The sequence below is a fragment of the Mytilus edulis genome, chromosome 7 (assembly GCF_963676685.1).
Source record: "Mytilus edulis chromosome 7, xbMytEdul2.2, whole genome shotgun sequence".
Lineage (NCBI taxonomy): Eukaryota > Metazoa > Mollusca > Bivalvia > Mytilida > Mytilidae > Mytilus > Mytilus edulis.
The window spans coordinates 47,240,679-47,265,653 of NC_092350.1; the positions used below are offsets into that span (position 1 = coordinate 47,240,679).

The 24,975-nt window shown below is 30.5% G+C and overlaps 1 protein-coding gene across 9 annotated transcripts in view; it reads left to right on the forward strand.

The window, feature by feature from the left end:
* LOC139481642 (tektin-3-like) overlaps window positions 1–24,975 on the forward strand; it is a 28,641-nt gene continuing 3,666 nt past the window's right edge. The window contains exons 1-8 of one of the 9 annotated variants that reach the window (XM_071265088.1): window positions 11–100; window positions 11,671–11,845; window positions 16,432–16,553; window positions 18,718–18,900; window positions 19,422–19,600; window positions 21,459–21,544; window positions 22,835–22,972; window positions 23,393–23,463. In XM_071265088.1, the coding sequence (XP_071121189.1) occupies window positions 18,770–18,900; window positions 19,422–19,600; window positions 21,459–21,544; window positions 22,835–22,972; window positions 23,393–23,463 (605 nt within the window). In that variant the 5' untranslated portion in view covers window positions 11–100; window positions 11,671–11,845; window positions 16,432–16,553; window positions 18,718–18,769. Of the gene's footprint in view, window positions 101–5,006; window positions 5,266–7,294; window positions 7,394–11,670; window positions 11,846–16,431; window positions 16,554–18,717; window positions 18,901–19,421; window positions 19,601–20,693; window positions 20,780–21,458; window positions 21,545–22,834; window positions 22,973–23,392; window positions 23,464–24,975 lie in introns of those variants that run through there. The other 8 variants (XM_071265079.1, XM_071265085.1, XM_071265081.1 and 5 more) reach the window with 8 other exon arrangements.

The following is a 24,975-nucleotide window of genomic DNA, read 5'->3' on the forward strand; positions in this document are numbered from 1 at the left end:
TAGTGTGTAATTCTCGTCATGCGCGATTGTCTAACGCTACCGTTAACAACGAGACGCCATGTCGTTAGCAACCTATTGATCGTTGAAAGACTCAATCCAGGTAGGTCTTGTTTTACCTATTCAGTTAAAATTTCTACCAAAAATGTAACTTTTCCTTCAATTCTGAATAATTTATTGACAATGCAAAGTAATGCAAAGTAATTATTTTGTATTTTGTATATAGAAAGACAAAATATGTACTTCGATAGTTAAAAGGACGGAGAGCGAAAAGAGATTAGTAAAAGAAATACTTTATCCTTATCACAGAAATTAACGGTTTATTTTTGTAAAGCGACAAAACTTATATGTTGTATTATACATTAATATATCCTCTTATTTTTGTTACGCGGCCTGTAACATAAAAATACATATATGACATAATAAGCATATGTAAAACAAAGCGATGACAAGTTAATTATATAAATTCGGTAAACTATATTGAATTATTAATTTCCAATACAGGAATTTGATAATTATTTTAATTTTCAACAACAGCATGCAGAAATCATATTCATCATCAGTAATTGTAGTCTGATCGAATTTTCAGAGTGCAAACACATTTGAGGAGGATTGAGCAAAAAAAATCATAGTGGCAGAATACAATTTAAAAAAAAAAGGGGGGGGGGTTGGTATAGTAAAAGAAACTATACACAAGGCAACAAGGAATAGTATAAGTATAGCAACAAAGTTTTGCTGGGCCTGCCACGGACAACCTCATATATATCGAATGCAATAAAAGTCCACAAAACCTAGGTTGAAAGATTTGGCGAAAAAATCATATTAAAAGAACGAAAAAAGGATAAAACAAAGACAATAGGATCTGTTTCCTGTCATATATTTTCGTACCACCAAAAATAAGTCCTTAAAACTGGTCCCCGTCAGTGTCTGCTACCTTCTGTAACTTAATATCAGTTTCTATTCACAAAAATAACTGTAAAAGTATCAGATATAATTACAGATTTATATCAATTAAAACAGTGATTCAGTGTTCTCTAAATAGTCCAGTCACTAGTTATGTTTGATTTATACATGACTACAGACATATTCACAGCAGTTTTAAAATCAATACTATAGCGTTTAACATCAATTTGCCCCTGACATGCATGAAATAATTGTCACTGGACGTTATGCATGGCTACGATCAATGTTAAACCTCTTATGTAGAAGGGAATATATCATCCTGATTATTTCTTGCGTCATTTGTATATACTCGAAAAGAAAAGAATACTAACATGCATATATTTGTAGATCGAATTTTAAACATTTCCCAACTAGCTATCATGAGCTCTCAATCCTTTCTCTTGTATTCTCTATGCATGTCGAGAAATTCTTAATTTTCAACCGTACTACAAATGGTGCAGGACTTTATATAATGTCAGGGGTGGATCCAGCTGTTATTTAAAGTGGGGGTTCCCAATTTAGGATAAAAAAAGGGGGCTTCAAACTATATGTCCCCATTTGAATGCATTGATCGTGTAAAAAGGGGGATTCCAACCCCGGATCCCCCATTTCTCCACTACTGAAAGTGCAATATTGTTTCGGTGGTAACAGAAAGACTTACTATGCAAAATTTGTTGTTGAAAAACCCATAGTGGCAGACTGAACCCATATGATCTTTTTGCAAATATCATAGTAGAGTTGGCGTAATATTTTCTATGAAGACATGGCTGGGTTGGGTGAACTTGGCAGGCAACATTAAAAAAGAGAGTTAGACAATCTTACACCTGACAACAGTTGTTTTTACCAGTGGGGAATATTTGAAAAATACCACACAGTCATATCAATATATAGATAAACTTTATGACGTAATATTGATTTATAGATTAGCTAAACATGCATAGCTAAAAGTGATTCAATATTTATATACTTACTGCACACGCAATACTTCGTTAATAAATTATATACAATTGGTTTTTAAATTTTTACTTTTTAAAGCTTTGTGATACATAATGTACTGTCATTCAAAATTAAAAGGGCTATATTTTTCTTCACTCAGGAGGAACTTCGCATGGGTCTTTATGAACTGTCTGAGTTATATAGTTGTTTAAAATGTGCTTCTTGTTTAAAACACTAGGGGCCTCTATGCGTCGATAATAGTTTCAAATTTCAGGATTGGCACCCACCAAGGGGTATTTGTACCTATAACTAGTACGTTTCCCCCCAGATAATATAAATATAATGTCTCTAATGGCCCATTAAGCGGTTTTGTAACAGACATGTTTTTCGCCGACATTTTAAAGGTGAAAATAAGAGTACAGTAATCTTGACGGTATCTTGATGTTTTATCTTTCAAGCATTGAAATTTAAATAATTGTATCATAAAAAGACAAAATTTAAACTGTCTATAAGTCCCATAAAAGCGACAAAATGACAAGTTTGTAATTAAATCAAACACGTTTAGAAATTGTTATTAAATTTAAAAGTTAAATAATTGGAAGACATTGTGTATTTAAAATGGTTCTTTTGTTGTCATTTTAAAACTTTAAAATGATTTAAAGTTTTTGAAATATTTTAAGAGCACGATGCATATATTATGCAACGGTTCTTTTATTGTCATGTAACTAAGTATATAATGAAGACAAATTTATGACATTAAAAGTAAATACTGTATAAAAACTAATAAATCCATCAGTAAACAGAAATTTGAAATTCTAAGTATTATTTCAGTACACAAAAAACGTGATGTTCTTTGTTATTTATGCTTCTAAATCAAAAAGAGAGAAAATGTATAATTAGAGAACAAACAATTAAAATTGTTCATGTAGTCACTATGATATTTATATACATAAATACTCTAGATATCAGCACAACAATGTTAAATCTGCAAATTTCGTTCTTTCCTCGCCGCTCATGCTATTTTGGAAATCGAGACAACACCGCCTGCACTGTGTCCATCGGTATAGACCACTCGGTCCCCTAGACTGAACTAAAAATTCAGCTTTCGGTGGCCTAGTGTTTCATGTACATTTCTTCGTCAGTAGAATCTAGATGAATTGCATGATGGTTGAATATTGGACAATAAAGAAGTTATACACACTTTGAAAATAGTCAAATATGCCTGATTTACTTTTTGCAAAGTCAATCCGATATTATGTGAAAATCAAACAAAGACTTAATGACTTCACTTCAAATCATTAAAATAATATACAAAAGTTCTCAGGATATAAGCTGTATATATATTCGATATATATGCTGACAAATCAATATTTAAAACTGTCGATCACGGCCAAGTTCAGGTAACAAGTTCTTAAATTAACACCGCCAAGCATTATAATATATACAATATTATAATTCAAATATTCCACCTCTTAGTAATATTAAATATTAATGCTTAACACCTATGTTAGATCAATTCTTCTTTAACCGTTATTGTGTATTGCCAATAGTGTATTCATGGCCTATTATATGCAATACACAACGGACCTTTTGAATTTAAACAATAGGCGAGTTAGTCGGGAATTAGATATAACTTAGGTCTTATTCAAACAACTTCTGTTTAAATTTAAAAATTGGAGGATATCTGTGTCGCATAGGAAAAACCATTAAAGATAAAATAGTTGGATTAAAGAGAAGTTCGAATGTAAACACTGCACTTCTATTTCCATATATACCTACCGTTTCTGTATTACCGATAACATACATATTATTTGTAATAAAAGATATTGAAATAAAAGAAACACTTAACAGATCGATATCCCAAATAAAATCTACCAGCAGTAAAAAGGCGTGGATAAAAAGATTAAGTTTTGAAAATAAGATTTGAGAGAACAAAAAAAAAATGATCGGGGTCTACTGTGACTTTCCAAAGATTATATTGAGGGAGTTGTTCCAAAATATTGAATTTTCATTTAAAAGGGATTTTATTTTCACACTTCAAAAAATGTATTTAGTAGTTAGAATGAAATTAAATGATTCACAATTTCTTCTCAATTCTCAATTTGTAACGGGTTCGTTCTATGATATAATACAGCAGTCAAATAAAAGCGCCGTGAATATGTTTTGACGTTTCAATTCGGTGAATTCGTCGGTTTTGAAGTAATATAGTAAACGAGATATTATAAAATATAGCATTTATTTTCTTTAAATTATTCTAGTGTACCAGTCCGTAATAAATTGCCTAAAATTGCTAACCTCACATTTATTTGAACTTTGTTTGGTGGATAGTTGTCTTTGTAATCATACTACCATATAATTATCTCACTATTTTACATGAACATCGTTGAAAAGAGATTTTTTTCCCAAAAAATACTTAAAACTACTCTCGTTTTTATACTAACATTATGAAAAAAGGGGGATTGTAAAAGTAATTTCGTTAAAAATATAAAAAATGTGAAGACATGATCATTGTTATCAAGACTTTGAGAACATTTTTGATCTTTAATAAGACTGCATTTATCTCGGTTAAAATAAAAATCAATTTCAGAATTTTATTATGTAGTCAAACGATTATTACTGTCACTGCGACTCGTTGTAGTCGCATTTAGCATAACTTATGACACCACAACATCGTAATATTTAACAATGATGTCTTGGATAATATTCTTGTTGCAAACATTTTTTCATGAATGAATATGAAACAATATGATCCAAACCTAAGCCGGCAATATTTTGTTATTTCCGAATAAAGTAAAAAGTTTTTCCACAGAAAATATCTTCCTGAGTTGTTGTCTATTCCAAATAGTTATCTTAATAAACTCCCGATATCTATGTTAGTTATCTCATACTACTTCCATAATAGAAACAACACAAATCAACTCTTAAAATACTTTCACAGAAGATACAACCAAAAATGACAACTGCGTAATTCAAATTTTGGTAAGCCTCGATTTAAAAGTAGTGCGAGAACGAGGCATATACCATACCACAAAATCAGCTTAGACATCTTCTGTTTGGATCAATGGTTTAGATTAAAAACTTATCGAATTATGTCCAATATAATATATTAATCTGTTTTAAATTGCATACTTGATAATTAATCGTCTGTGTTTGATTAAAATCACTTCCCTACAAAATTTGCATATAATCTTCCGTCGCGAAGGCGAAATGACTCTAAACAATGTAACATTGTAAACTATTGCACAACTAATCCGGTAAAGCAGTGCATTTAAACAAACAAATGCACATACTATGATAAGATTAGAAACTGTAACCAACACATTAGATTTATAGTTTTGATAAAAGACGTGTATTCGAATTGCAGTTTCACTTTGATCGTCGAAGGGAAAGGTTTGTACATAACAATATAAGATATATACCACATTAGATTTGTATACTATAGTATATGTTTCCAGTAACACGTGGCTTGATATATCATACCTTACTACTGGTTATCTGGTACTATTGTGAGCAGTGAAGCCAATGATATTGGATATTTGAAACATCGACACCGAAAGGAATTTAAATCTATATGAACTTCTCTACGAACAAAGTTCCGTTTTTAACTACTTTCGAAAATGTGTGCTACTAGTTATCATGTCACAAATACAGTTGTTTTTTTGGATTTATGTGCTCAACACCGTCGAGTACAAATTCTATTTCCATCTTTTTATCCCTTTCTTTCTGCTAAATGGTGATGTTAATGCGATGATTTAAGAATGGCACTAGACGTCCACTTAATACTATATGGCAAAATTAAAATATACACGGAGGAAATGTCGTGTTGTAATTTGAAATTGGTGTTATCTCTGCTTAATTCACATGGTTCTACTGTTTCAACTTATGTTTTGAACGTTGTCCTTAATCAACTGAGGATCAATTGTAAAAAAAAAACGAAATTCAGGAAGACCAAACCCATGAAAAAGTAAATGGAAAAATCAACGAAATGAAAAAACAATAACTGAATGATTTTAGCACGGAATATAAAATATCGATTCCATATTAAAGGTGTTTCAGAAGTACATCTAAAAGCAGTTCGCGCTCCTTAAGTGACCCGTCGTGACATAAAGCCATATCTTATTTGTTTTGTTTTTGTCGAGGTGTGAACAAACACACATTTTATCATGGCGTGCAACAAAAAAAAAAACCCAACAAAACAGGTTAGCCGGGGTAGGGCAATTCATTCATAAAATCAACTAGAATCTCGGGTATCAGTCTTCTAATGTCAAAGTTATCCGATATTAATGAACTAAATAATTGTATACACGAATTATTATTTCAAATATCAATTATTAACTATGTTTACACGGATAAATGGACTTTTTGTTGATTATCAAGACTATCTAAATTCTCCATTAATACTCTGGGGGAACGTTGAAAACTATAACAAACGTGTAATTGAATACCTGGCGACCTAGCGATACGTATTAATTATTTAAACAAATTCATATGATCTCAAGAGATTTTTTGGTATAATTTGTTAGCAGAAATTCCATTAATACTGGTTGGACCTGTCGACTGGAAAAATGATAAATGTCTAGGTATATGATCATCTAGAAACGCATTCTCAGTAGGTACATACTTACTGGACCAGAATATGTATCCATTTAAGCGAACAAAAACATATTATGAACAGTGAAATGTCACATAAGAAAAAGAATTTTAGAAACCAAAATACAGGGGTTAGTTCCCTTACAATTCACCAGGATAACTATAATTAACTCAAACAACCATGAGTTCCTACTTTTTCGACACGATGACGATTTATATAATTATCGTTATTTTGTGCATTTTTCCTTTGATCTTTTTTGTGATAATTTTTCATATGCTACTCGCTTGAGATGGAAAATTATCTAGAAACTAAGGACGAACGTGGCGTTGCTAATGAAATTGACATAAAATTAACAACGTCGTCATAGGTAAAATAGCCATAAACAGATTATCATTGGTCATCTCAACTCGATTGCTTTTCTCAATCTCGTTGAGATGATCAACAATAATCTATATATAATGAAACATCCAAACTTAAAATATGGTCCACAATTCAGTTCAGGAGTGAGTCGATCGATCATGCTTCATTGAATTTTTAGTATCACTTTTATTGCTTTACATAAACATAAAGAGAAATTTCATAGACACATTTTTCGAACTCTTTAATTCCGTGTGATTTTTCATAGGATTGATCGACACTTTTAAGCTCCCTTTTATAATAAATCCCGATACATTCATACACTTTGACCTCTCCGAAGTTTAGCCTCTCAGTCGCGTTCCTAATTAGGCTTAAAACATTTTTTTTTTAAATAATGCATCATGTCAAATGCTTGTTGTAATAGTTCTTATACAAACCATTAATAAATAAACCATTTAAAAAATAGGCTCGTCTATCAGAATAATTGAAGGCAATAAGTCACCAACCGCCAAATCCTGTGTTCCAGAACTTAAATTCCGAAACTGGAATTGAATTAAAAACGATGAAAAGGTAATTATTGTAAATTATTTATGGGACGACAAGAATGTTTCTTGTCACTTTCAAAGTGCTTATTTAGCAAAACCTCCCACTTTCCGGTTAATTCAAATAACTTGGTGCATCAAAGAACATAAGAACCAAAAAAAATCGATAATGAATAAAATCAATATTTCACCAAAATGTTAAACACTTTCGTTAATGAGAAACTCAGTAAATATATCAGGTTAATAAATAAGATCATGGTGAAAGATTTTTTTAATAATTTTTATTTAAATAAAATGCCTTTAGTGCATTGTTTACCTAATAGAAAGCGAAATAAGATTATTACACGAGAAACCAAGGAACTTCATTCATATTTCATATTACATTGGTCCTGTAAAAATTAAACTATATACAATATTTTCTTTAATATTTTACTTATATTCGGACACTGACCTTTCATCTTATGATGTTAATAATCATATAAAGAAAATCAGGTATTTCACAAATATTCTGACTAAGGACATACACCTCGTTTAATATGTAGTTTATAACAACTGTAAACGTTAGCCACAAACAATTATATACAAAGTTTAAAAAATTGGCATCATTCAGTGTGAATAACATGACCTTAATTCTTCACGGTTGAATCTTTATCATAGAAGTTTAATCTGATTTGTAATATTTCTTAAGGACATACAAACTATATTCTTAAAACTTCGAATGAAACACGAGAAATAAGGCAGCACTTATATTAGTCTGGGGACGCTTTGATTTTTAATTTGATCTGTAAAGGAATATTGTCATTTAAAAAACAATTTTGACTTATTTTTTAATTTTTACTCCTAAAATATCAATTGAAACTGACATATATAGGTTTGATGTCTTATCTTAGTTGTCTCTCTCTATCCTCTTAATAATAAAGCTTTCCATCTCAATAAGAACTTTTTTGGCCACAGTAAAATTGGTGTGTTTGACATTGGTCTGTTTTCTTTCTAATTTCGTTTCGCAAAGTTCATGTTCCTAAAAGACAACATTTATGAAAAATATCTTTAAAAATTAAACTAAATTTGAATGGCCTAAGGAGCATAGATTAGATAGCATTATATACATGTTTTTGTATTGTTATTAAGTACAGACTGATAATGAGATATTTAATTGATTTCAAAACCATTTATACCGTCACAGTGTTGTTACAAACATACATTATAGTTGGTTCACAGTTATCATTCAGGCTTCTTTGGATACTAACAATGACATTGGATACTTACCAATATTTTTTGGTGGGAGATTTACTGTACAATGTTCAAACGAATTTTATTAAAACTATCTTCAAGTTTTTGAGTTAGTACTAAATGATATGTTTCAAAGATTAGTTTTGTCTGTTTTCTAAGTTTAACAAAAATCTGATTTTTACCAGCACTTTACTTTTAATATTTCGTGTATTTTCATTACCCTTTACAGCGCCAGTTCTATTTGTTATTTTATATTTAATAATTAATAAAAAAAAAATGTGTCTGTAGTGTAACTTCTTTTCTGTACTGAACCAACTGTTTAGACGTCGTCTGTGTTCACTTCGACACCTTTTCGGTTTAACCAGTTTATGTAATCGGGGTGGGAGACATTGGCAAAGGGAGATAAATTTTAAAATCTCATTAAGCTTTTTAAACATTCATGTGAAGTAGAATTAGTGTCACTTACAAGCTTAGATTGTTTTAGAAAATGGATGACACACACATACCAATATTCAGTAAGAGTTACGTCCCTTAACTTAGTAGATTAACCTAAGGCGATATACGGCATATGTCATCAACCGTATATAACTTTAGGAAACTTGCATTTGTTAAAAACGTAACATACACTTTATATTGTATTAATTTTTTGTTTCTGTTATGTTTTAGATTACATCTACTAGTATATTAATTTGAAATACTCGTTCTTTTGTAATTGTAACGGTAATGAAACATATATTCATTTAAGTGTTTTTTCAAAGTAGCAAATATTTGCCTTGATATTTAAACTGAATTGATTTAATCATTGTGTAAAAAGTTCATAATTGAAATTAAGCTATTTTTATGACTAGAAGAATGAATTGAAATTTGATCTGAAGTTTATTTAAACAGTCTATATTGTAAATGTGGTATTAGTATGTGACCCAAACTGCTAAGGGTCTCAAATGTCTTTTGAAAGAGGCTATTCTGTGCATGATTACATTTTCCACAATCGGAACAGATTTAATATATTTGTATTGTACTTTTAAATATTTTTTTATTCAGTTTTTGGCTTAAGTGGAAATAGAATTTAAAACTTTTTCCCCCTGATTGGCTGTCTGAATTGTCCCAAATCTATATTTTTTTATTTATGTTTCTATTTGCAAAATATTTTTCAAAGGGATAAGCCATTTGTTAGTCAAACTTGCACTGTCTTCTTTTTATATACGAAAACTTAAGTTTGATTAACTTGTGTCTCATCTGTTTTGTATATTTAAGCAAATAAAGTATGTTTAAACTTGAGCAAAAACTTGCAATCTATTTTTTAGCATGCAAATGTTTTCAAGTATAAAAATGTCTATAAGAAAACATAAAGTCAGATTTTATAGGATCAGCGAATCGCTATCTAAACAACATTTTCTATATATAAGTTAAACAGAAATCAGAACGGTGAATGTTGAACTTCTGCATGTTGCATGAAGTCTGCAAAGGTTTTAATGTAAATCATCTCTATTACCACTACTTATGTATTGCATACAACGTAACATGTATGTTGGTATGTAGCTGTACGCGTCATACATATCAACTTTGCTTAAATGATATAATTCACCAATAATCATTTATCCTATAAACAATTTACCAATTAACCTTCAATCGATATAAAATTAACACGAACGTGAAAAAATAATTATGACATATGTCTTTAATTTGCTTTCAATAATTAATAAGAACAAATACAAATAATTGATATGGACGAATATAAATCATTGTCATATCAACTTTTCTTGCATACTTTTACTGGAATTTATTTCCTCTGGTTACCGTAAAGTATTATATCTTAATAATAAGGTAAGAAAGAATAATACCGTAAAATTCAGCGAGCAATGAAATGTTTTACTGATACAATAATACATGTTTAACTCTTCGATATGATTGAATCTTGCATTTTAAATTTTCTAGGAATATACAACAAAATGTGTACGAATCGCGTTAATTGAATTCTCTCTACCGCTACCGATTGTCAGTTTTCGCATTTATGAGTTTATGTATGAAGTAGTTCAATTCTTATTAGTTGAGTTCAATGCTTCCATAAGCACAACTTAAAACTTTGTAAAGATGACACATAAAACACTTATCATATATACTTGAATAGTAGAATAAATATTGGCTAGAATTAGGTGATTTAGAGTAAAATATACCAGCAAATACAATGACAACATATTGACACAAATGAATGACTTTAAAGCATGTACAGGGATATACGAAGAAATGATTCTATGTAAAAACACCACTGTAAATCCAAATGTACATACGTTTTGGAGGTTTCACTGTAAATCCTAATGTACATAGGTTTTGGAGGGTTCACTGTAAATCCTAATGTACATACGTTTTGGAGGGTTCTAAACAACAGTTATTCTTAATATAAGCTTGTTATGAAGAACCAACAAAACGACGTAATCTTTAGTATATTAATCGATTAAAGAGAACCAAGTAAAATAAATGTTTTGCTTTCAATATATTTTATTTGATCAGTTGAGGTTATGTGAAGGATTGTGACGAGTTAAATTGGTTTTTACCGAAATGAAATTGGCCATTAAAATTAATGTAAAACCCCTTTAGTTTTGAAAGTATCAAATGTTATTTGAACGAGTTTTCAATTGATTAACATAGTTTCAAATTATGTATACACTATACTTTCAAGTTGTAAAGATACAACCATATACTATTCATTTTGTTTTTGTCACCCATAGATATAAATTAAAAAGAACAATATATTACAAAACCTAATACGCCTCCCATACAAAAGAACTTCAAATCTATAGACGGCTTATAAGATTAAAACTTTCAACTTTCACCTGGGCTATTTGATATAAGTAATTCCAATAAACTTTTTCGCGTCACACATTAAAACTTTTCATTTAAGGGGTCAAACTGTTAATTCGTCGTAACTAACGACAAATTCTTACACTAATCGATACCCAGATATATGATTTCTAAATAGAGTTGATGCTTTCTCTCATTTATTATTAACAAGTGTAGTTCGTGGAAGCAAACATTTGTTATACTGTATTATTTAATTTTCATTCATTAATTTTACAGAAATCTGCAGTTTCTGTTGTGGGAAAGCACGTGACGGGTTGCTAGGGACATCTCCTTGTCAACGAAACTTTGCCATAATCCGAACCATTGGCTACATTGTGCCGTAATTAAGATTCACTTAAACAATTGAAGGATTTTTTCCGTAATAGCAGTTCATTATTTTCAACATGAGCAGGTAAGTTGAAAAAATATTGCAGAACCTATACTTATTATGTTTAGCCGTGTTGATGCTAGCACTAATGTATAATCTAGTTAAACACGTGCTTATCAAAAGCAAAAAAAAAAAAATGAAAGTTAAAAGGAGGTATTTGAATGGATATAATAATTATATTTCAGAAGTTCTTAACGTTTCTTTGACAAAGCAATACACCTGTCAACTTGAAAAGTCTATTTAAAAATAACACTTTCTTTTGATTCCTGATCATACTGAATAGAAAACTGAGCAGCCAAATAAATAATAGACATAAAAGCATTTTCAATATTCACCTTTTGAAAGAAGTATTTGATAAAACTTGTATAGCCTTTTCAGAACTTTATTTTGTATTTACATTACATTTTACACTCCTTTTATTTCATTTCTTTCAACATCTATTATATCAATACATGAGTAGGCATTTTATAAATTAAACGATCGTTCCATTCAAAAGACTATGGGTTGCACTTAAATAATTCCTAATAGATAACTGCCTGTATGTTTAACAAACATTATAATATGTTATTTTTGTAATATCATTTATATTTTGCCTGTTATTTTGATCAAGTGTGAAGATTATCCGTTTTACTACATATATGTAATATCATTTTCAAAGCGGAACAGTTAGATGGTTGCCTTGGATATTGTTATTCACGTGTTACCTTTTTATGAAGTCCATATCTGCATTGTATTATTCTATACATACGTTGCGAATAGGTCAAATTCCTTTAATTGAATTTTAATGGCTTATCGTTTTTGTTCTTTTTCTATTTTATTTTCCATTTCTGTTGATGTTATCATGTATGATGCTTCTTATCTTGACCTTTACTTATTATTTTTATAAGATCAGAGTGAATACCTCTGAGCAAATGTATGTGAGGCAATGTTTTATGGTTTGAAAAAAATACTTCTTTACTTAAGTTGATTTTCCCTCTTCTTCCAACCTTTCTTTTAAAATTTCATATACCAAGTCAGGAGTATGGCAGTTATTATCCAATAAAATTGAGAATGGAAATGGAGAATGTGTCAAAGAGACAACAACCCGACCATAGATAAAACAACAGCAGAAGGTCACAACAGGTCTTCAATGTAGCGAGAAATTCCCGCACCCGGAGGCGTTCTTCAGCTGGCCCCTAAACAAATATATACTAGTTCAGTGATGATGAACGCCATACTAATTTCCAAATTGTACACAAGAAACTAAAATTAAAATAATACAAGACTAACAAAGGCCAGAAGCTCCTTACTTGGGACAGGCGCAAAAATGCGGCGGGGTTAAACATGTTTATGAAATCTCAACCCTCCCCTATACCTCTAGCCAATGTAGAAAAGTAAACGCACATTTTAAATTCAGTTCAAGAGAAGTCCGAGTCTGATGTCAGAAGATGTAACCAAAGAAAATAAACAAAATGCCCATTATACATAAATAACAAAGGACTTCTAGCCGTTAACTGACATGCCAGCTCCAGACTTCAATTAAACCATGTCATATATGTTGGCGTTTGTTTTTGTAGCAGTTCAGTGTTTTCTGTTGTCCCGCTAGTTTCCTCATTAGTTCACGTGTTTTTCTGGTTTTGGTTTGTGACCTGGATTTGTTTCCGTTAACTCTATTTTTGACTTCTGATGTTAGAGTTTGAATTCTTTTCTTTCCCATGTCAAGAACAATAAAAACTTAATCAGTAGAATCGGTTAAATACTTGATAAGAAATTAATGAGTAAGTTCATTGTTGTAATGATTATCTTAGTGGATTATCGACCAGTACTGCTGTAATCAGGAGCATCCTTTAAAGCAGCAACCACACAGAAGCCCAACAATTACTGGCATACCAGTTGCAAGTTTTAACTTCCTTTGGACTTTCTAAATGGACATACTGTTTCATCTTGTATGCCCACTTGTGCCATTTCCTTGTCAGTCATCGAATGATATATGCTATTGGACTCTTGCTCTAAGACTATCTCACACTGTATTAGTTGAGGACTTAGTTTTGTCTTTATAGGTTAATTCAATGTATGTTCCTCTTTCTGTTTATTGAGAGCTCTGTTTAGAGAAACTAAAAAACTATTTCGGTCTTCTGGTTATTCATCTGATTATTCATGATAGTTTTGATATGTGTTCAAATGGACCCACTTCACTCATCAAGTTACTTATCTTTTTACCTTTGGTATCTGTCTTTACCTCATATTTCAGCTAAAACTTACAACGTTTATTAAGTGTTTCTATAAAATACACTTAATGTTGATAATCTAGACAGGTTTTTGTCTAATCTTTTCACCTATATCTCTTGAAAATGTATTTACCATATTTGAATATCGGTTAACTACAGTTGCCATTGCTTATCACTTGATCAAAGCTATGGCATTAAAACTATTTTTATTAATATTTCAAAGCAAACAGATAGTACTTTCATCTTTTTCTTTTCATTAAGATAAAAATCCGTCATTGTTATTGGGTCTTATCTATAACAACTATATGAAACTTTGATGAATCTTGAAAACATACCTTTTTAACACGGAAACACCATTTATCGCAACAATAACTCTATTGATCACCTTTACCTTTAATTAACTATTTTCTTTCAACCAAATTTACTTAATATTAATAGCATATATCTACATTTGTACGTTACTAATGCCAATTACTGCGTCGATAATAAGATAATTGCAAAATATTAAATATTAAACATACATTAAACTAGTTCTAAGTTCTAATGGAATATAACTTTACTTATAACCAAAAGCATATATCTACATGTGTACGTTATTAATGCCGATTACTACGTTGATAGAATAATTGCAAAATATCAAATATGCTTGGCATACATCTTCTTCTCAAATAATATACTCTTTGAATTTCAGTAATATGGTATACACATAATTTCTACTTCTTTTGTAATATTTTACGTTTTGAGAATATCAACCTTATCGTTAACACATTACACATTTGATAATTGCAGTCTGACATTTATTGAAAATCATTATGTAATCAATCCTATTAAATTACTTCAATTAGTTTGATAAGATTGTAAGCATAGTAACGTTTGTCAAACTGGAAACTACTTTTAGACCATACAAGGCCAGTTGTAAATCAAATATCAGTTTAGTTTACACATCAATCCACATTTGAAGTACATACTCCTTTTGCTGCTTTATTGTGCGTTTGTGCTGTATTTCTATCGTGTTGTGTTTTAGCGATTTTTTTAAAACATTGTCATAAAGCAGGAGGTTTGACATGGTATTAAACCAGGTTCAACCCACCATTTTCTTAAAATGTCCTGTACCAAATTAGGAATAAGGCAGTTGTTATCAAATACTTCGTTTCTATGTGTCTTGGCGTTTGTTTTTTATTGCACTTCGGTGTTCCTGCTGTTCCTTTGTTTTTCTGTTATAGTTGATTTGCTTCCCTTGGTTTTGGTTTGTAACTTGGATTTGTTTTGCCCCTATACATTTATTATTTTTGAACACCGGTATACTACTGTTGCATTTATTTATCAACGCGTTTTAAACACATCATATTCCACTTCTATCTATGATTAATGGACTTGATTATGCCACCACATCAATTCATTTTTCAATTCAGATGTATTCTCGCCTAAGGGAATCTATTTTTAATTTGTTATTGTCGAATACCTTTCATGAAACATCTCTTTGAAGCTTTCTGGAAGCTGTAAATTTACTCTTCAATATTATATTTTTGATATGTTTTTGATAGTACAAACATCATAATTGTATATTCTAACAAACCTGTAAATACTACTTCTTATATGTACCTGTTCTAATGTGTCTTAAATTTTGGGTCTCATTTAAAATCAATTTATTTCATTATTTGATAATATTTGTCTGCAAGTCATTACTTCACGAGTGAAAATCTTTAAATTCAATATTTCTATTTACTATTCTGTTATTTCAATACAACCCCATATTTATCAATCTGTCAGTGACTATTGAAAACATAAAGGGGTTGTTTAGAAACGTTGATTATCCTACTTTGTTTCCTAACTACTAGCCATGTGTAAATTACCCATGTTCTTAATGAAATACATAATGTAAACGAGTGCATATACATTAGAATGGTAAAGACTTTAAAATATTCATTTTATATCTTTTGGCTTTGAATGATATTAAATTTAAACATTTTCATTTTACTTCTATGTTGACAAACGTTATAATTGACAAGGTCATAGTTAAAACTGGCTGTTTGTATATTCGTTTTTCTCTTCTATTGATCTCTGCATTTTGTTAAGTATTTCTGAGATATTCACCATTGTAAGAATGTTTTGTTTGTCAATTTTTACTATTCTACAAAAGTTTCTTGAAATGGGCTCGAGTGCATATATCTGAAGCGACATTAATTGTCACAAAGCGCACTTTGGACTATGAAATTGCTACTTTTGATATTTGCATTGGTGAATGCTTTATTTCGGGACAGTTGGCGTGTTTGCAATTTGCTACAAGAAACTTATTTGCCATATTCTTTTACCATTCCTTCTGAACAACCATAGCATATCATTTTTCTTACTTTGAATATATGCTTTGAATCGCCTTCTTTTATAATAACTCGTCTTTTTCAGTTTTTTCTTTACCATTTTCTTTAATATATTCTTCTCTTCTGTTGATCTCTTCATTTTCTTATCTTTCTAAGATATACACCATTTTCGTCCAGAACTTCAACAAGAGAAAAATTGAAAGATAGGTAAATACTCTCCGAAAAATCGTTAAAAACGAACAAATCCCTTACATTTTGAGGAAGCACACATTGGTAAGTATGTATCCCAATCATCTAATTGCTGTAGTAGTATCAGAGTACTATGATTCATCCTTGCTATTGTACGTTTATTTTGGTGATCTGTTTTTGTATCTTAGAAGTATACATACACTCTACTGAGTTTAATGCTCCATGTTGTCCTTATTTACCAAAATTTACAAAATTCCTTGGTGCATTCAACCATACAAATTCTTACATTACATATTTTACATGCATGCTCTAATTTCACTATATTTAAGTTCGGGAAAGAAATTATTTTGCGCTTTTGTAGATTTTAGAAAAGCGTTTGACACAGTGTGGAGGGTGGGACTATGGCAAAAACTATTAAAATATAATATTGGTGGGAAAATGTTTAAAGTTATATTGAGCATGTATACAGATATTAAGTCTTGTGTTAAAAATGGAGAACTGAAAACAGATTTTTTCCCGTGTGAGGTAGGTGTAAGACAGGGAGAAAAAATGTCACCTTTTCTCTTTGCCTTATATCTTAATGACTTGGAGGAATATCTGGATGAAAACGCTGTGGATGGTCTAAAATTTATTAATGGAAGATTTACAGAGAATCTTGATTTGTACATCAAGTTATTTATTCTTCTGTACGCTGATGACACAATTATTTTTGCGGAGTCGGCAGAAGGGTTACAAAAAGCTCTGGATGTTTTTGAGCAATATTGTTTTGAGTGGAAACTCACTGTTAATGTTACAAAAACAAAGATTGTAATTTTTTCAAAGAGAAAGTATAATAAGAATGTTACTTTTAAACTATGTAATGAAATTATTGAAATTAAAGATTCATATGTTTATCTTGGTCTGCTGTTTAATTACAACGGAAATTTCTTTCAAGCTCGTAAAAAATTGGTAGACCAAGCTCAAAAAGCACTTTATGCTCTTTACAAGAAGATACAAAATATCTCACTTCCGATTGATCTACAACTAAAAGTATTTGATGCGTTGGTGGTTCCTATTTTGACCTATTCCTCGGAAATATGGGGGTTTGAAAATAAAAATAATACTGGAAAGTTACATCTACAGTTTTGTAAGCGCAGTTTGGGTGTGCGATCATCTACGCCAAATTTTATGGTATATGGGGAACTTGGAAGATTTCCACTTGAACTGCAGATCAAGTTAAAAATGGTATGTTTTTGGCACAAGCTAGCAACAAATGATAAAAAACTATCGGGTAAACTTTATAAGTTACTTTGGTACATGCATGAGCATGAAGGTAGTAACTTTAAGTGGTTTAACTATGTAAAATCTGTGTTCAATGATTGTGGCTTTTGTGAACTATATAATTTTCCGGAGCAAGTTGATTATAATTATATTAAAATTAATGTAAGGCAGCGTCTCCAGGACCAGTTTATTCAAAAATGGTTCTCAGATATAAACAATTCATCAAGGGGGGAGTTTTATCTACACTTTAAAGAAGAGTTTTGCTTGGAAACATATCTGTTAAAATTAAGACGGGGGCATAGAGTAAACATATGTAAATTAAGGGTATGTAATACAAAGTTTCCCATCGAAACAGGAAGATGGAGAAATGTACCACGAAATGATAGGATTTGTCCACTCTGTAAAGCTGGTCTTGGAGATGTATACCACTATATATGTAAATGTACCAACTGTGAAGTTAAGGATTTAAGGGGGAAGTTCATACCTCCATATTATTTAAAATATCCAAATGAAAAAAAAGTACTTGGCATGCTTAAATATAGTAATAGTAATGTGCTGTCTAAGCTGTCAATTTTTATTCAAAAGGTAGAAAAGATGCTTGTTTAATTTAAAACTGTAATAAACACAAACTTATTTCTGAAGATGTATAATTTAAAAATGTATTCTGTTTGTATAATGAACTATGTTGTAATTAATATTGTGTATATAAATATGCTCCTGTTACGCAGTCTTCTGCGGCTGAGTTTTCTCTAATAAACTAAACTAAACATTTATCTGTCAGTCAAACGTCTTCATTTATCCTTTTCTTTTACCTATCATTTTATATACTTAATATCTTTAAGTTAACAACGATTTTAGTAAACATATTAACATACACTATGCAGTTATTGCAATTTCATGTCATTTTTTTTTTAATTTGCAGGTTAGCGTACTACGATAACCCGGCGATTCTTAGGACACGCAGTGTCACACCTATGTCCGGAGGTGGTGGTGAGATGTCAAAAATTCTTCCATATGTCACAGATAAAACTATTTCACGTCATCTAGGATTTACTGGAAGATCTATGGATCTTGGTCATGCAAGATCTTATTATAACCCAGCAAGGTATATATGAATGTCTTGTATAGACACATTCACACTGTTTTCAGTTTGGACGAATTGTGTTGATAGGCGATAATTCAAGGCAAAAAGTTTTGAAGACAAATACCAAAAAAAGTTTAGAGTTTCCAAACTAACAGTGTTTTAACTGAACAATTGGAACAAATAGGTGTGGCACAGAATTCAGATCATCTTTTACTGAGGGAGTTGCAACTTTGATTTAAGAAACCATGCGCATTATTTGATATCATTATATTTACAATAACATTATTAATAAAGCACGTCAACAAAGTTACATATTCTATAAACAGAAAATTTACAATAAAAATTTGGAAATTGTGAAAATATTGTCAAAAGCTTTCTACTAAGCACATAAGAATCCTTTATAAAACCAAATGACTTACACAAATTGTTTAAAAAAAGACCCTAACAAACCAAACGATATATGTAATCATACTTTATTTCAATTAACACTGTTTTTGATATATAATGACTATGTCATGTACACAATATAATTTACACCACAGAAATGCAGTCTATTCACGGTATACAACCCAGGACTGGGGTCACTCAAACAGCATGAACTATTCACTCTCCGAAAAGGAAAGGTCTTTTGCCGAGAGACTGAGGGCTGATGCTTGGAGAGCAGTGAAGGAAACTGATGCAAGAACACGCAACAGGCAAAATGATATCACAAAGAAACTCGGTAAGAAAAGCAGCAATATTACATAATTTCCAGGTTCTATTAATATAAAATTAAGTAGAGATGGTATAATTGACAATGTCAACTATTCATCTGAGTTTAAATAAACTGGACATAAGCAATAATAGACCAACGAACGGCTTTCAACAAAAAGAAAACCCATTCTGTATTGTCCACCATAAAAGGTAACTAAATGAAAAACGCAAACAATTCAGAGGAGAAAAACTAACGGTCTAATTTGTAACAAAACAATTTACGAAAACAAATACATGTATGACAAACATGAACGAATACCACTGAACTATAGGCTCCTGACTTTGAACAGGCACATAAAGAATGTGGCGGGATAAAGCATGTTTGTTTAGTATTGATTTCTAATGAATAGAAGCAGAAACTATAGTCGTATCATTTTGTCGATGATTGATTTAAAATGTATAAAAAAAAACCATTCAATTATAGTTTTTGGAAAATAAATTCAACAAGTAAACAAGTAAAACAAATATACCGTAGAACAACTAAATAAATTCTGAGTAAAATTATCATTACTTCGTTACAAAAATATACTTAAACGAGGTTTTTTTCATTTCTTTCATGTAGTTTTTACATATTTAATATCTCGCATATCTTATTTCACATTTCTGCAGTATTTTTTTTTTAAACCAACTATTTTCGTGTTGTAAGTATCAATCTGTTTTATGCAGTGTCCATAATATATTTCCTCTTCCAAAATCAAACTATTCACCTCAAAGAGTGGTGATTACTTTTTTCAGATGTGAATGCAAGATAATTGTATTATGAAATTTGAATCACTTTTATATTGGTATTTACTTTATCATCCAATTAACATACAGAACAAATATCGCATCTATAGTCTTTGTACCAGCATTACATTGAGCTTGCAAAAAAACAAACTTATACAATTGCTCAAATGAAAATATTTTCTAATGCAAAACATGCTTTGAAAAACAGGTGCCTAAAAGTTCATTCAAACGTTCAGCCGTTCACATCTTTTTTGACATCGTTTGAATTAGATATTACCCTTATAAAAGTATACACCAACTTTTATCATCTTAATTTTTTAATATGTTCGCTACAGGGGAACGAGTGGCCGATATTGCTTATTTGAAGGCCGAACTCAATACTGAAATTAATCTTATGGAGCAAGAAATGGTTAATTTGGAGGTATCATACAACACATTTCTTCTATGCATGCCGTTTTACTACATTCATGGACTGTCATGTTAAATAATCTTGATGTATAATTTTTATGTTAATTGTAAATAAACTAGTTTAGACATATGTCTCTGGTGGATAGTTGTCTCATTGACAATCACAAGGCATCTTCTTATTCAAATGTTCCTTTGAAAAATTCAACAAACGAAATTGTAATATTAAAATTTCAATCTGGCAAAACCACAACTGGTATAATTTCAGATAAAATGAATTCAACACAAGCCTATAAAAGGATATAAAAAACCTAATGTTTTAATTTTAGTATATATAACTACAGAAAGTTACTTCAGAATAAAGAGGTATTTCATTTACATCAAGTTTATTTTTATGAAAGTCCATTTGTTAGCTATCTTCATAGTGGTTCGAATATAACTATTAGGAGGAAGACATAAGAATAGAAATTCCTAAATTATCAATGAACAAATTCAGATCTCCTGATTGTATCATTTATTATCGATGTCTTTAAATTAAGTAACATCAACCAATTTTTAGCTAATACCCTTACCTTCTTCTGTAGAAATGCCCTCCCCGTCTATTTCTTATGTCTTTTCCTATTATACAGACAGCCTATGGAATTTTCTTCTGTTCAACTCTATCCCTGTCTGTATGAAACTTTATATATTCCTAGGCGAGCGAGTTTACGACATTGCTTTCTGGAAAAGTGAACTTAACAACGAGGTTAATGCCATGGCAACTGAAATTGAGAATCTGAAGGTAAATTAAAACAAAAATCAACAACGGACAAATTTAATTACAACAAGCTTGCATACTTGTTTGGAAATGGAATTCGTCTGTGTTATATGTCTTAACATGGGTCAACCAATCGATGAAAAGTGTTTCGTTTAGTGGTACTCTAATAGCCTCATTTTACCTATGAGAAATATACCAATCACATTTTAAAAAGAGATACTTTTGAATAAATGAAACAACTTTAACATCTGTTTCGCTTTTATTTCTTGTTTTATGGATTTGAGGAACCAATCGGCATACTTCTAATTAGTCTCTAAATTGATTAACATTCCCAGAATGACATTATTAGTGTTATATAAAATGACTAGATCTAATGATAAAATATTGCGAGATGATCAAAAGTCCCAAAATTGGAATTTTATTTCATTTCATTTTCATAAGGAATGGTTCAAATATAACATGTAAGATATCATCGTTAATATGCCAATATCTGGTTGCATGGCTTATTGAGATAACAGATATGCATTGATTCTTGCTTGCTTTCGATATTTGAAATACTGTACTTTCGGATAACTGTATCTGTGAAAACTTTAGAAGTAGATCTGTAATATACAATAGTTAGGATGGAAAAACAAAAGTATCTGTCTTGGAAAAAGAAAAGGTCTCGCCAAAAGACTCAACATGTGAAATTGGAAACGATATTTGGATAGACGGTTTACTTTTGTTTTTCGATTTCAATAGAAAGTTAGTTAGTCTTGTATATTAAATTCTAACAAAAATGCAATTTGAGCCAAAGAATTGTAGAAATATATTGAACTACTTTTGCATGTTCCTTGTTAACATATATCTTAACATCGAACCAAAAGAAGCTAGCTTATGTTTATGTCACACAGACATGGCGGTTATATTCCAAGGGAGATAACTTAATTTTTTTTTTAAATTCAACTATTGACGAGTACATTTTTGTTATAATGAAAATGTAAATTAAAAGTGATAATTAAAATATTTCAAATAGTATACAGTTTGGTTGATAAATCTCTATATCTCTATTTATATAATTCATGCTGAAGTTTTATGTAGATTTTTTTCCTAAATATCTTAATTAAAACTGTATTTTTTTGTTTTTCAAAAAGTAATACTGAAAATAACTAAAAATGATACGTGCGATCAAACTATCGACATAAAATTTATATTTAAAGTGTTTCAAAGTTAAAAAAATATATCAAATTGATATTTGAACAATCAAAACTACATACAAACATTAATTGAAATAATTAGATTTTGTTTACTAAGCTTATTTTTGATGTTATTTAGGAATACAGAAGGACTTTGGAGAAAGCATTGGGAGACACTGCCAATCCTTTACATATTGCTGAAGAATGTTTGATGCATCGTGAGAAGAGACAGGGAATTGATCTAGTCCACGATGATGTAGAAAAATCACTCATCAAGGTACTTATCGTACAACTTCATATATTTGAAGACACAAAATGTCTTAAGTAAATATTTATCTATATTTTAGTACCATGTTACAAACATTTTATATTTTGAAATAAAACTAAACTATGGCAACGTTTAACTTTATTCTTCAATTTGAATAACTATTTTCTTATAAAGGACATTATGTGAAGGATATTAACCAAAATCAATCAACATCAAAAAACGGAACAGCAATTTGTCAATTGGTTGATTTTTAAGACCTGTTTACAAATTGTATCCGAACCTTGCAATTACAATGAAACATGCTTTGCAAACCTTAACACATATTCATTAACTTAATGATAACAGTGTTTGGGCTTTCATATGTCAGCCTATTGATCCGATAGTGTTGTTTATCAAAAGTGTTCAATGTATATAAATATGTTATTTCAGGAAGTTGATATAATCAAGAGATGTCAAGCTAGGATGAAGAAGGTTCTAGACAAAGCTCACGTTCAACTCAAGTAAGTTCATAAAAATATCTTATCAGAAAAAGATAGTTAGCGAATGTTGTCAAAACACTGAAGATAGTTGGTGATCTTCTGCTGTTGTTTTATTCTATGGTCGGGTTGTTGTCTCTTTGGCACACTCCCCATTTCCATTCTCAATTTTATTATAAATCGAACATAATTTTTTGCCTAAATTCTAGTAAGTATTTCTGCAAAACAAAGTACATTTTGGGAAAGAAAGTAACAATAATTCTACAGTTTAATAAACTTTTTGAACCCAAAACTAATCTAAGTGACTGAAGCTCAACTGTTATGATGCACTGGGCTTCCTATCTCTTGATTTTTGTTCACTTTGACTCGTGTCTCCTTGATAGATGGATGAATGAAATTTTGAACATCGGTAAACTACTGTTGCCTCTAATTTTTACAGTGGGACAGGACTATTTTAAACTTAAAACTAGCTAAATTGTTGATAATTTTTTTGCAATTTATAAATATATAAATTCAATGATATCACCCATTTACGGTCTACACGACTACCGTTAAGGATTATCAAAGTAGCTGATCAAAACTTGGACAAAGATGCACCTGGAACTTTTCACCGTTTATAACATGTGAATAAACCTAAAGTACACATATCTGATGAGTGGCTTCATACTTGTTATGTAGTTCGGCGCAGGACGTTTGCGCTTTTTCATAGAACATTTGCGCTTTTTATTTTGGACACTTGCGCTTCAAATCATAGGACATTTGCGCTTTCTAAAAAAGGACATTTGCGCTTTTTACATAGGACATTTGCGCTTTTGCAATATTTGATTTTTATGACTATCCTCCCCTTTTATCTGGGCTAGGGACCGGCAGGTTTGACCTTAAAGAGTTAAAGTTATATTTTTCCTTATGATTAAAAGTTTAAAAATCGTTTCATAGCACATTTCATAGCACATTGATATATGTTTTAAAGTTTATATACAGCTAAAAGTTAACATTATAAAGACATAAAAACACGTGTAGTCATCACAGGTCAGTTTGGCTTGATAACTGAAGCACAAGGAGTGAACAAATTTAGCTCTTGTTATCTGTTCTGATTGGTATTTCGCCCACATTTCAAATAAATAATAAAGTTTCTTTTTCTCAATTCTAGACCGGGGTGCCTATTCATCAATGTAACGAATCTTAATGTAATTCACCGACTGTTGTTCAATGATATTCTTCAAAAAGATAAAAAAAAAATATATAGCAGGATTAGTCGAGTAGAACTGTTCATTATAGTGGGCATGGAAGGATTCTGGACCATTTGTCGTACTAATGACAAATAACAATTAAATTTATTAACGTAATGATTACTTCTCATTAAAATTACAAATAGACGACTATAGGTAAAAAGCGCAAATGTCCGGTCAAATTAATACAGGTGAATCAAGATTAAAGCGCAAATTTCGATAATATTTGAAGCGCAAATGTCCTATCGTTTTACAGGTAAAAAAGCGCAAACGTCCTGTGCCCATGTAGTTGTCTCGGTCATATTCC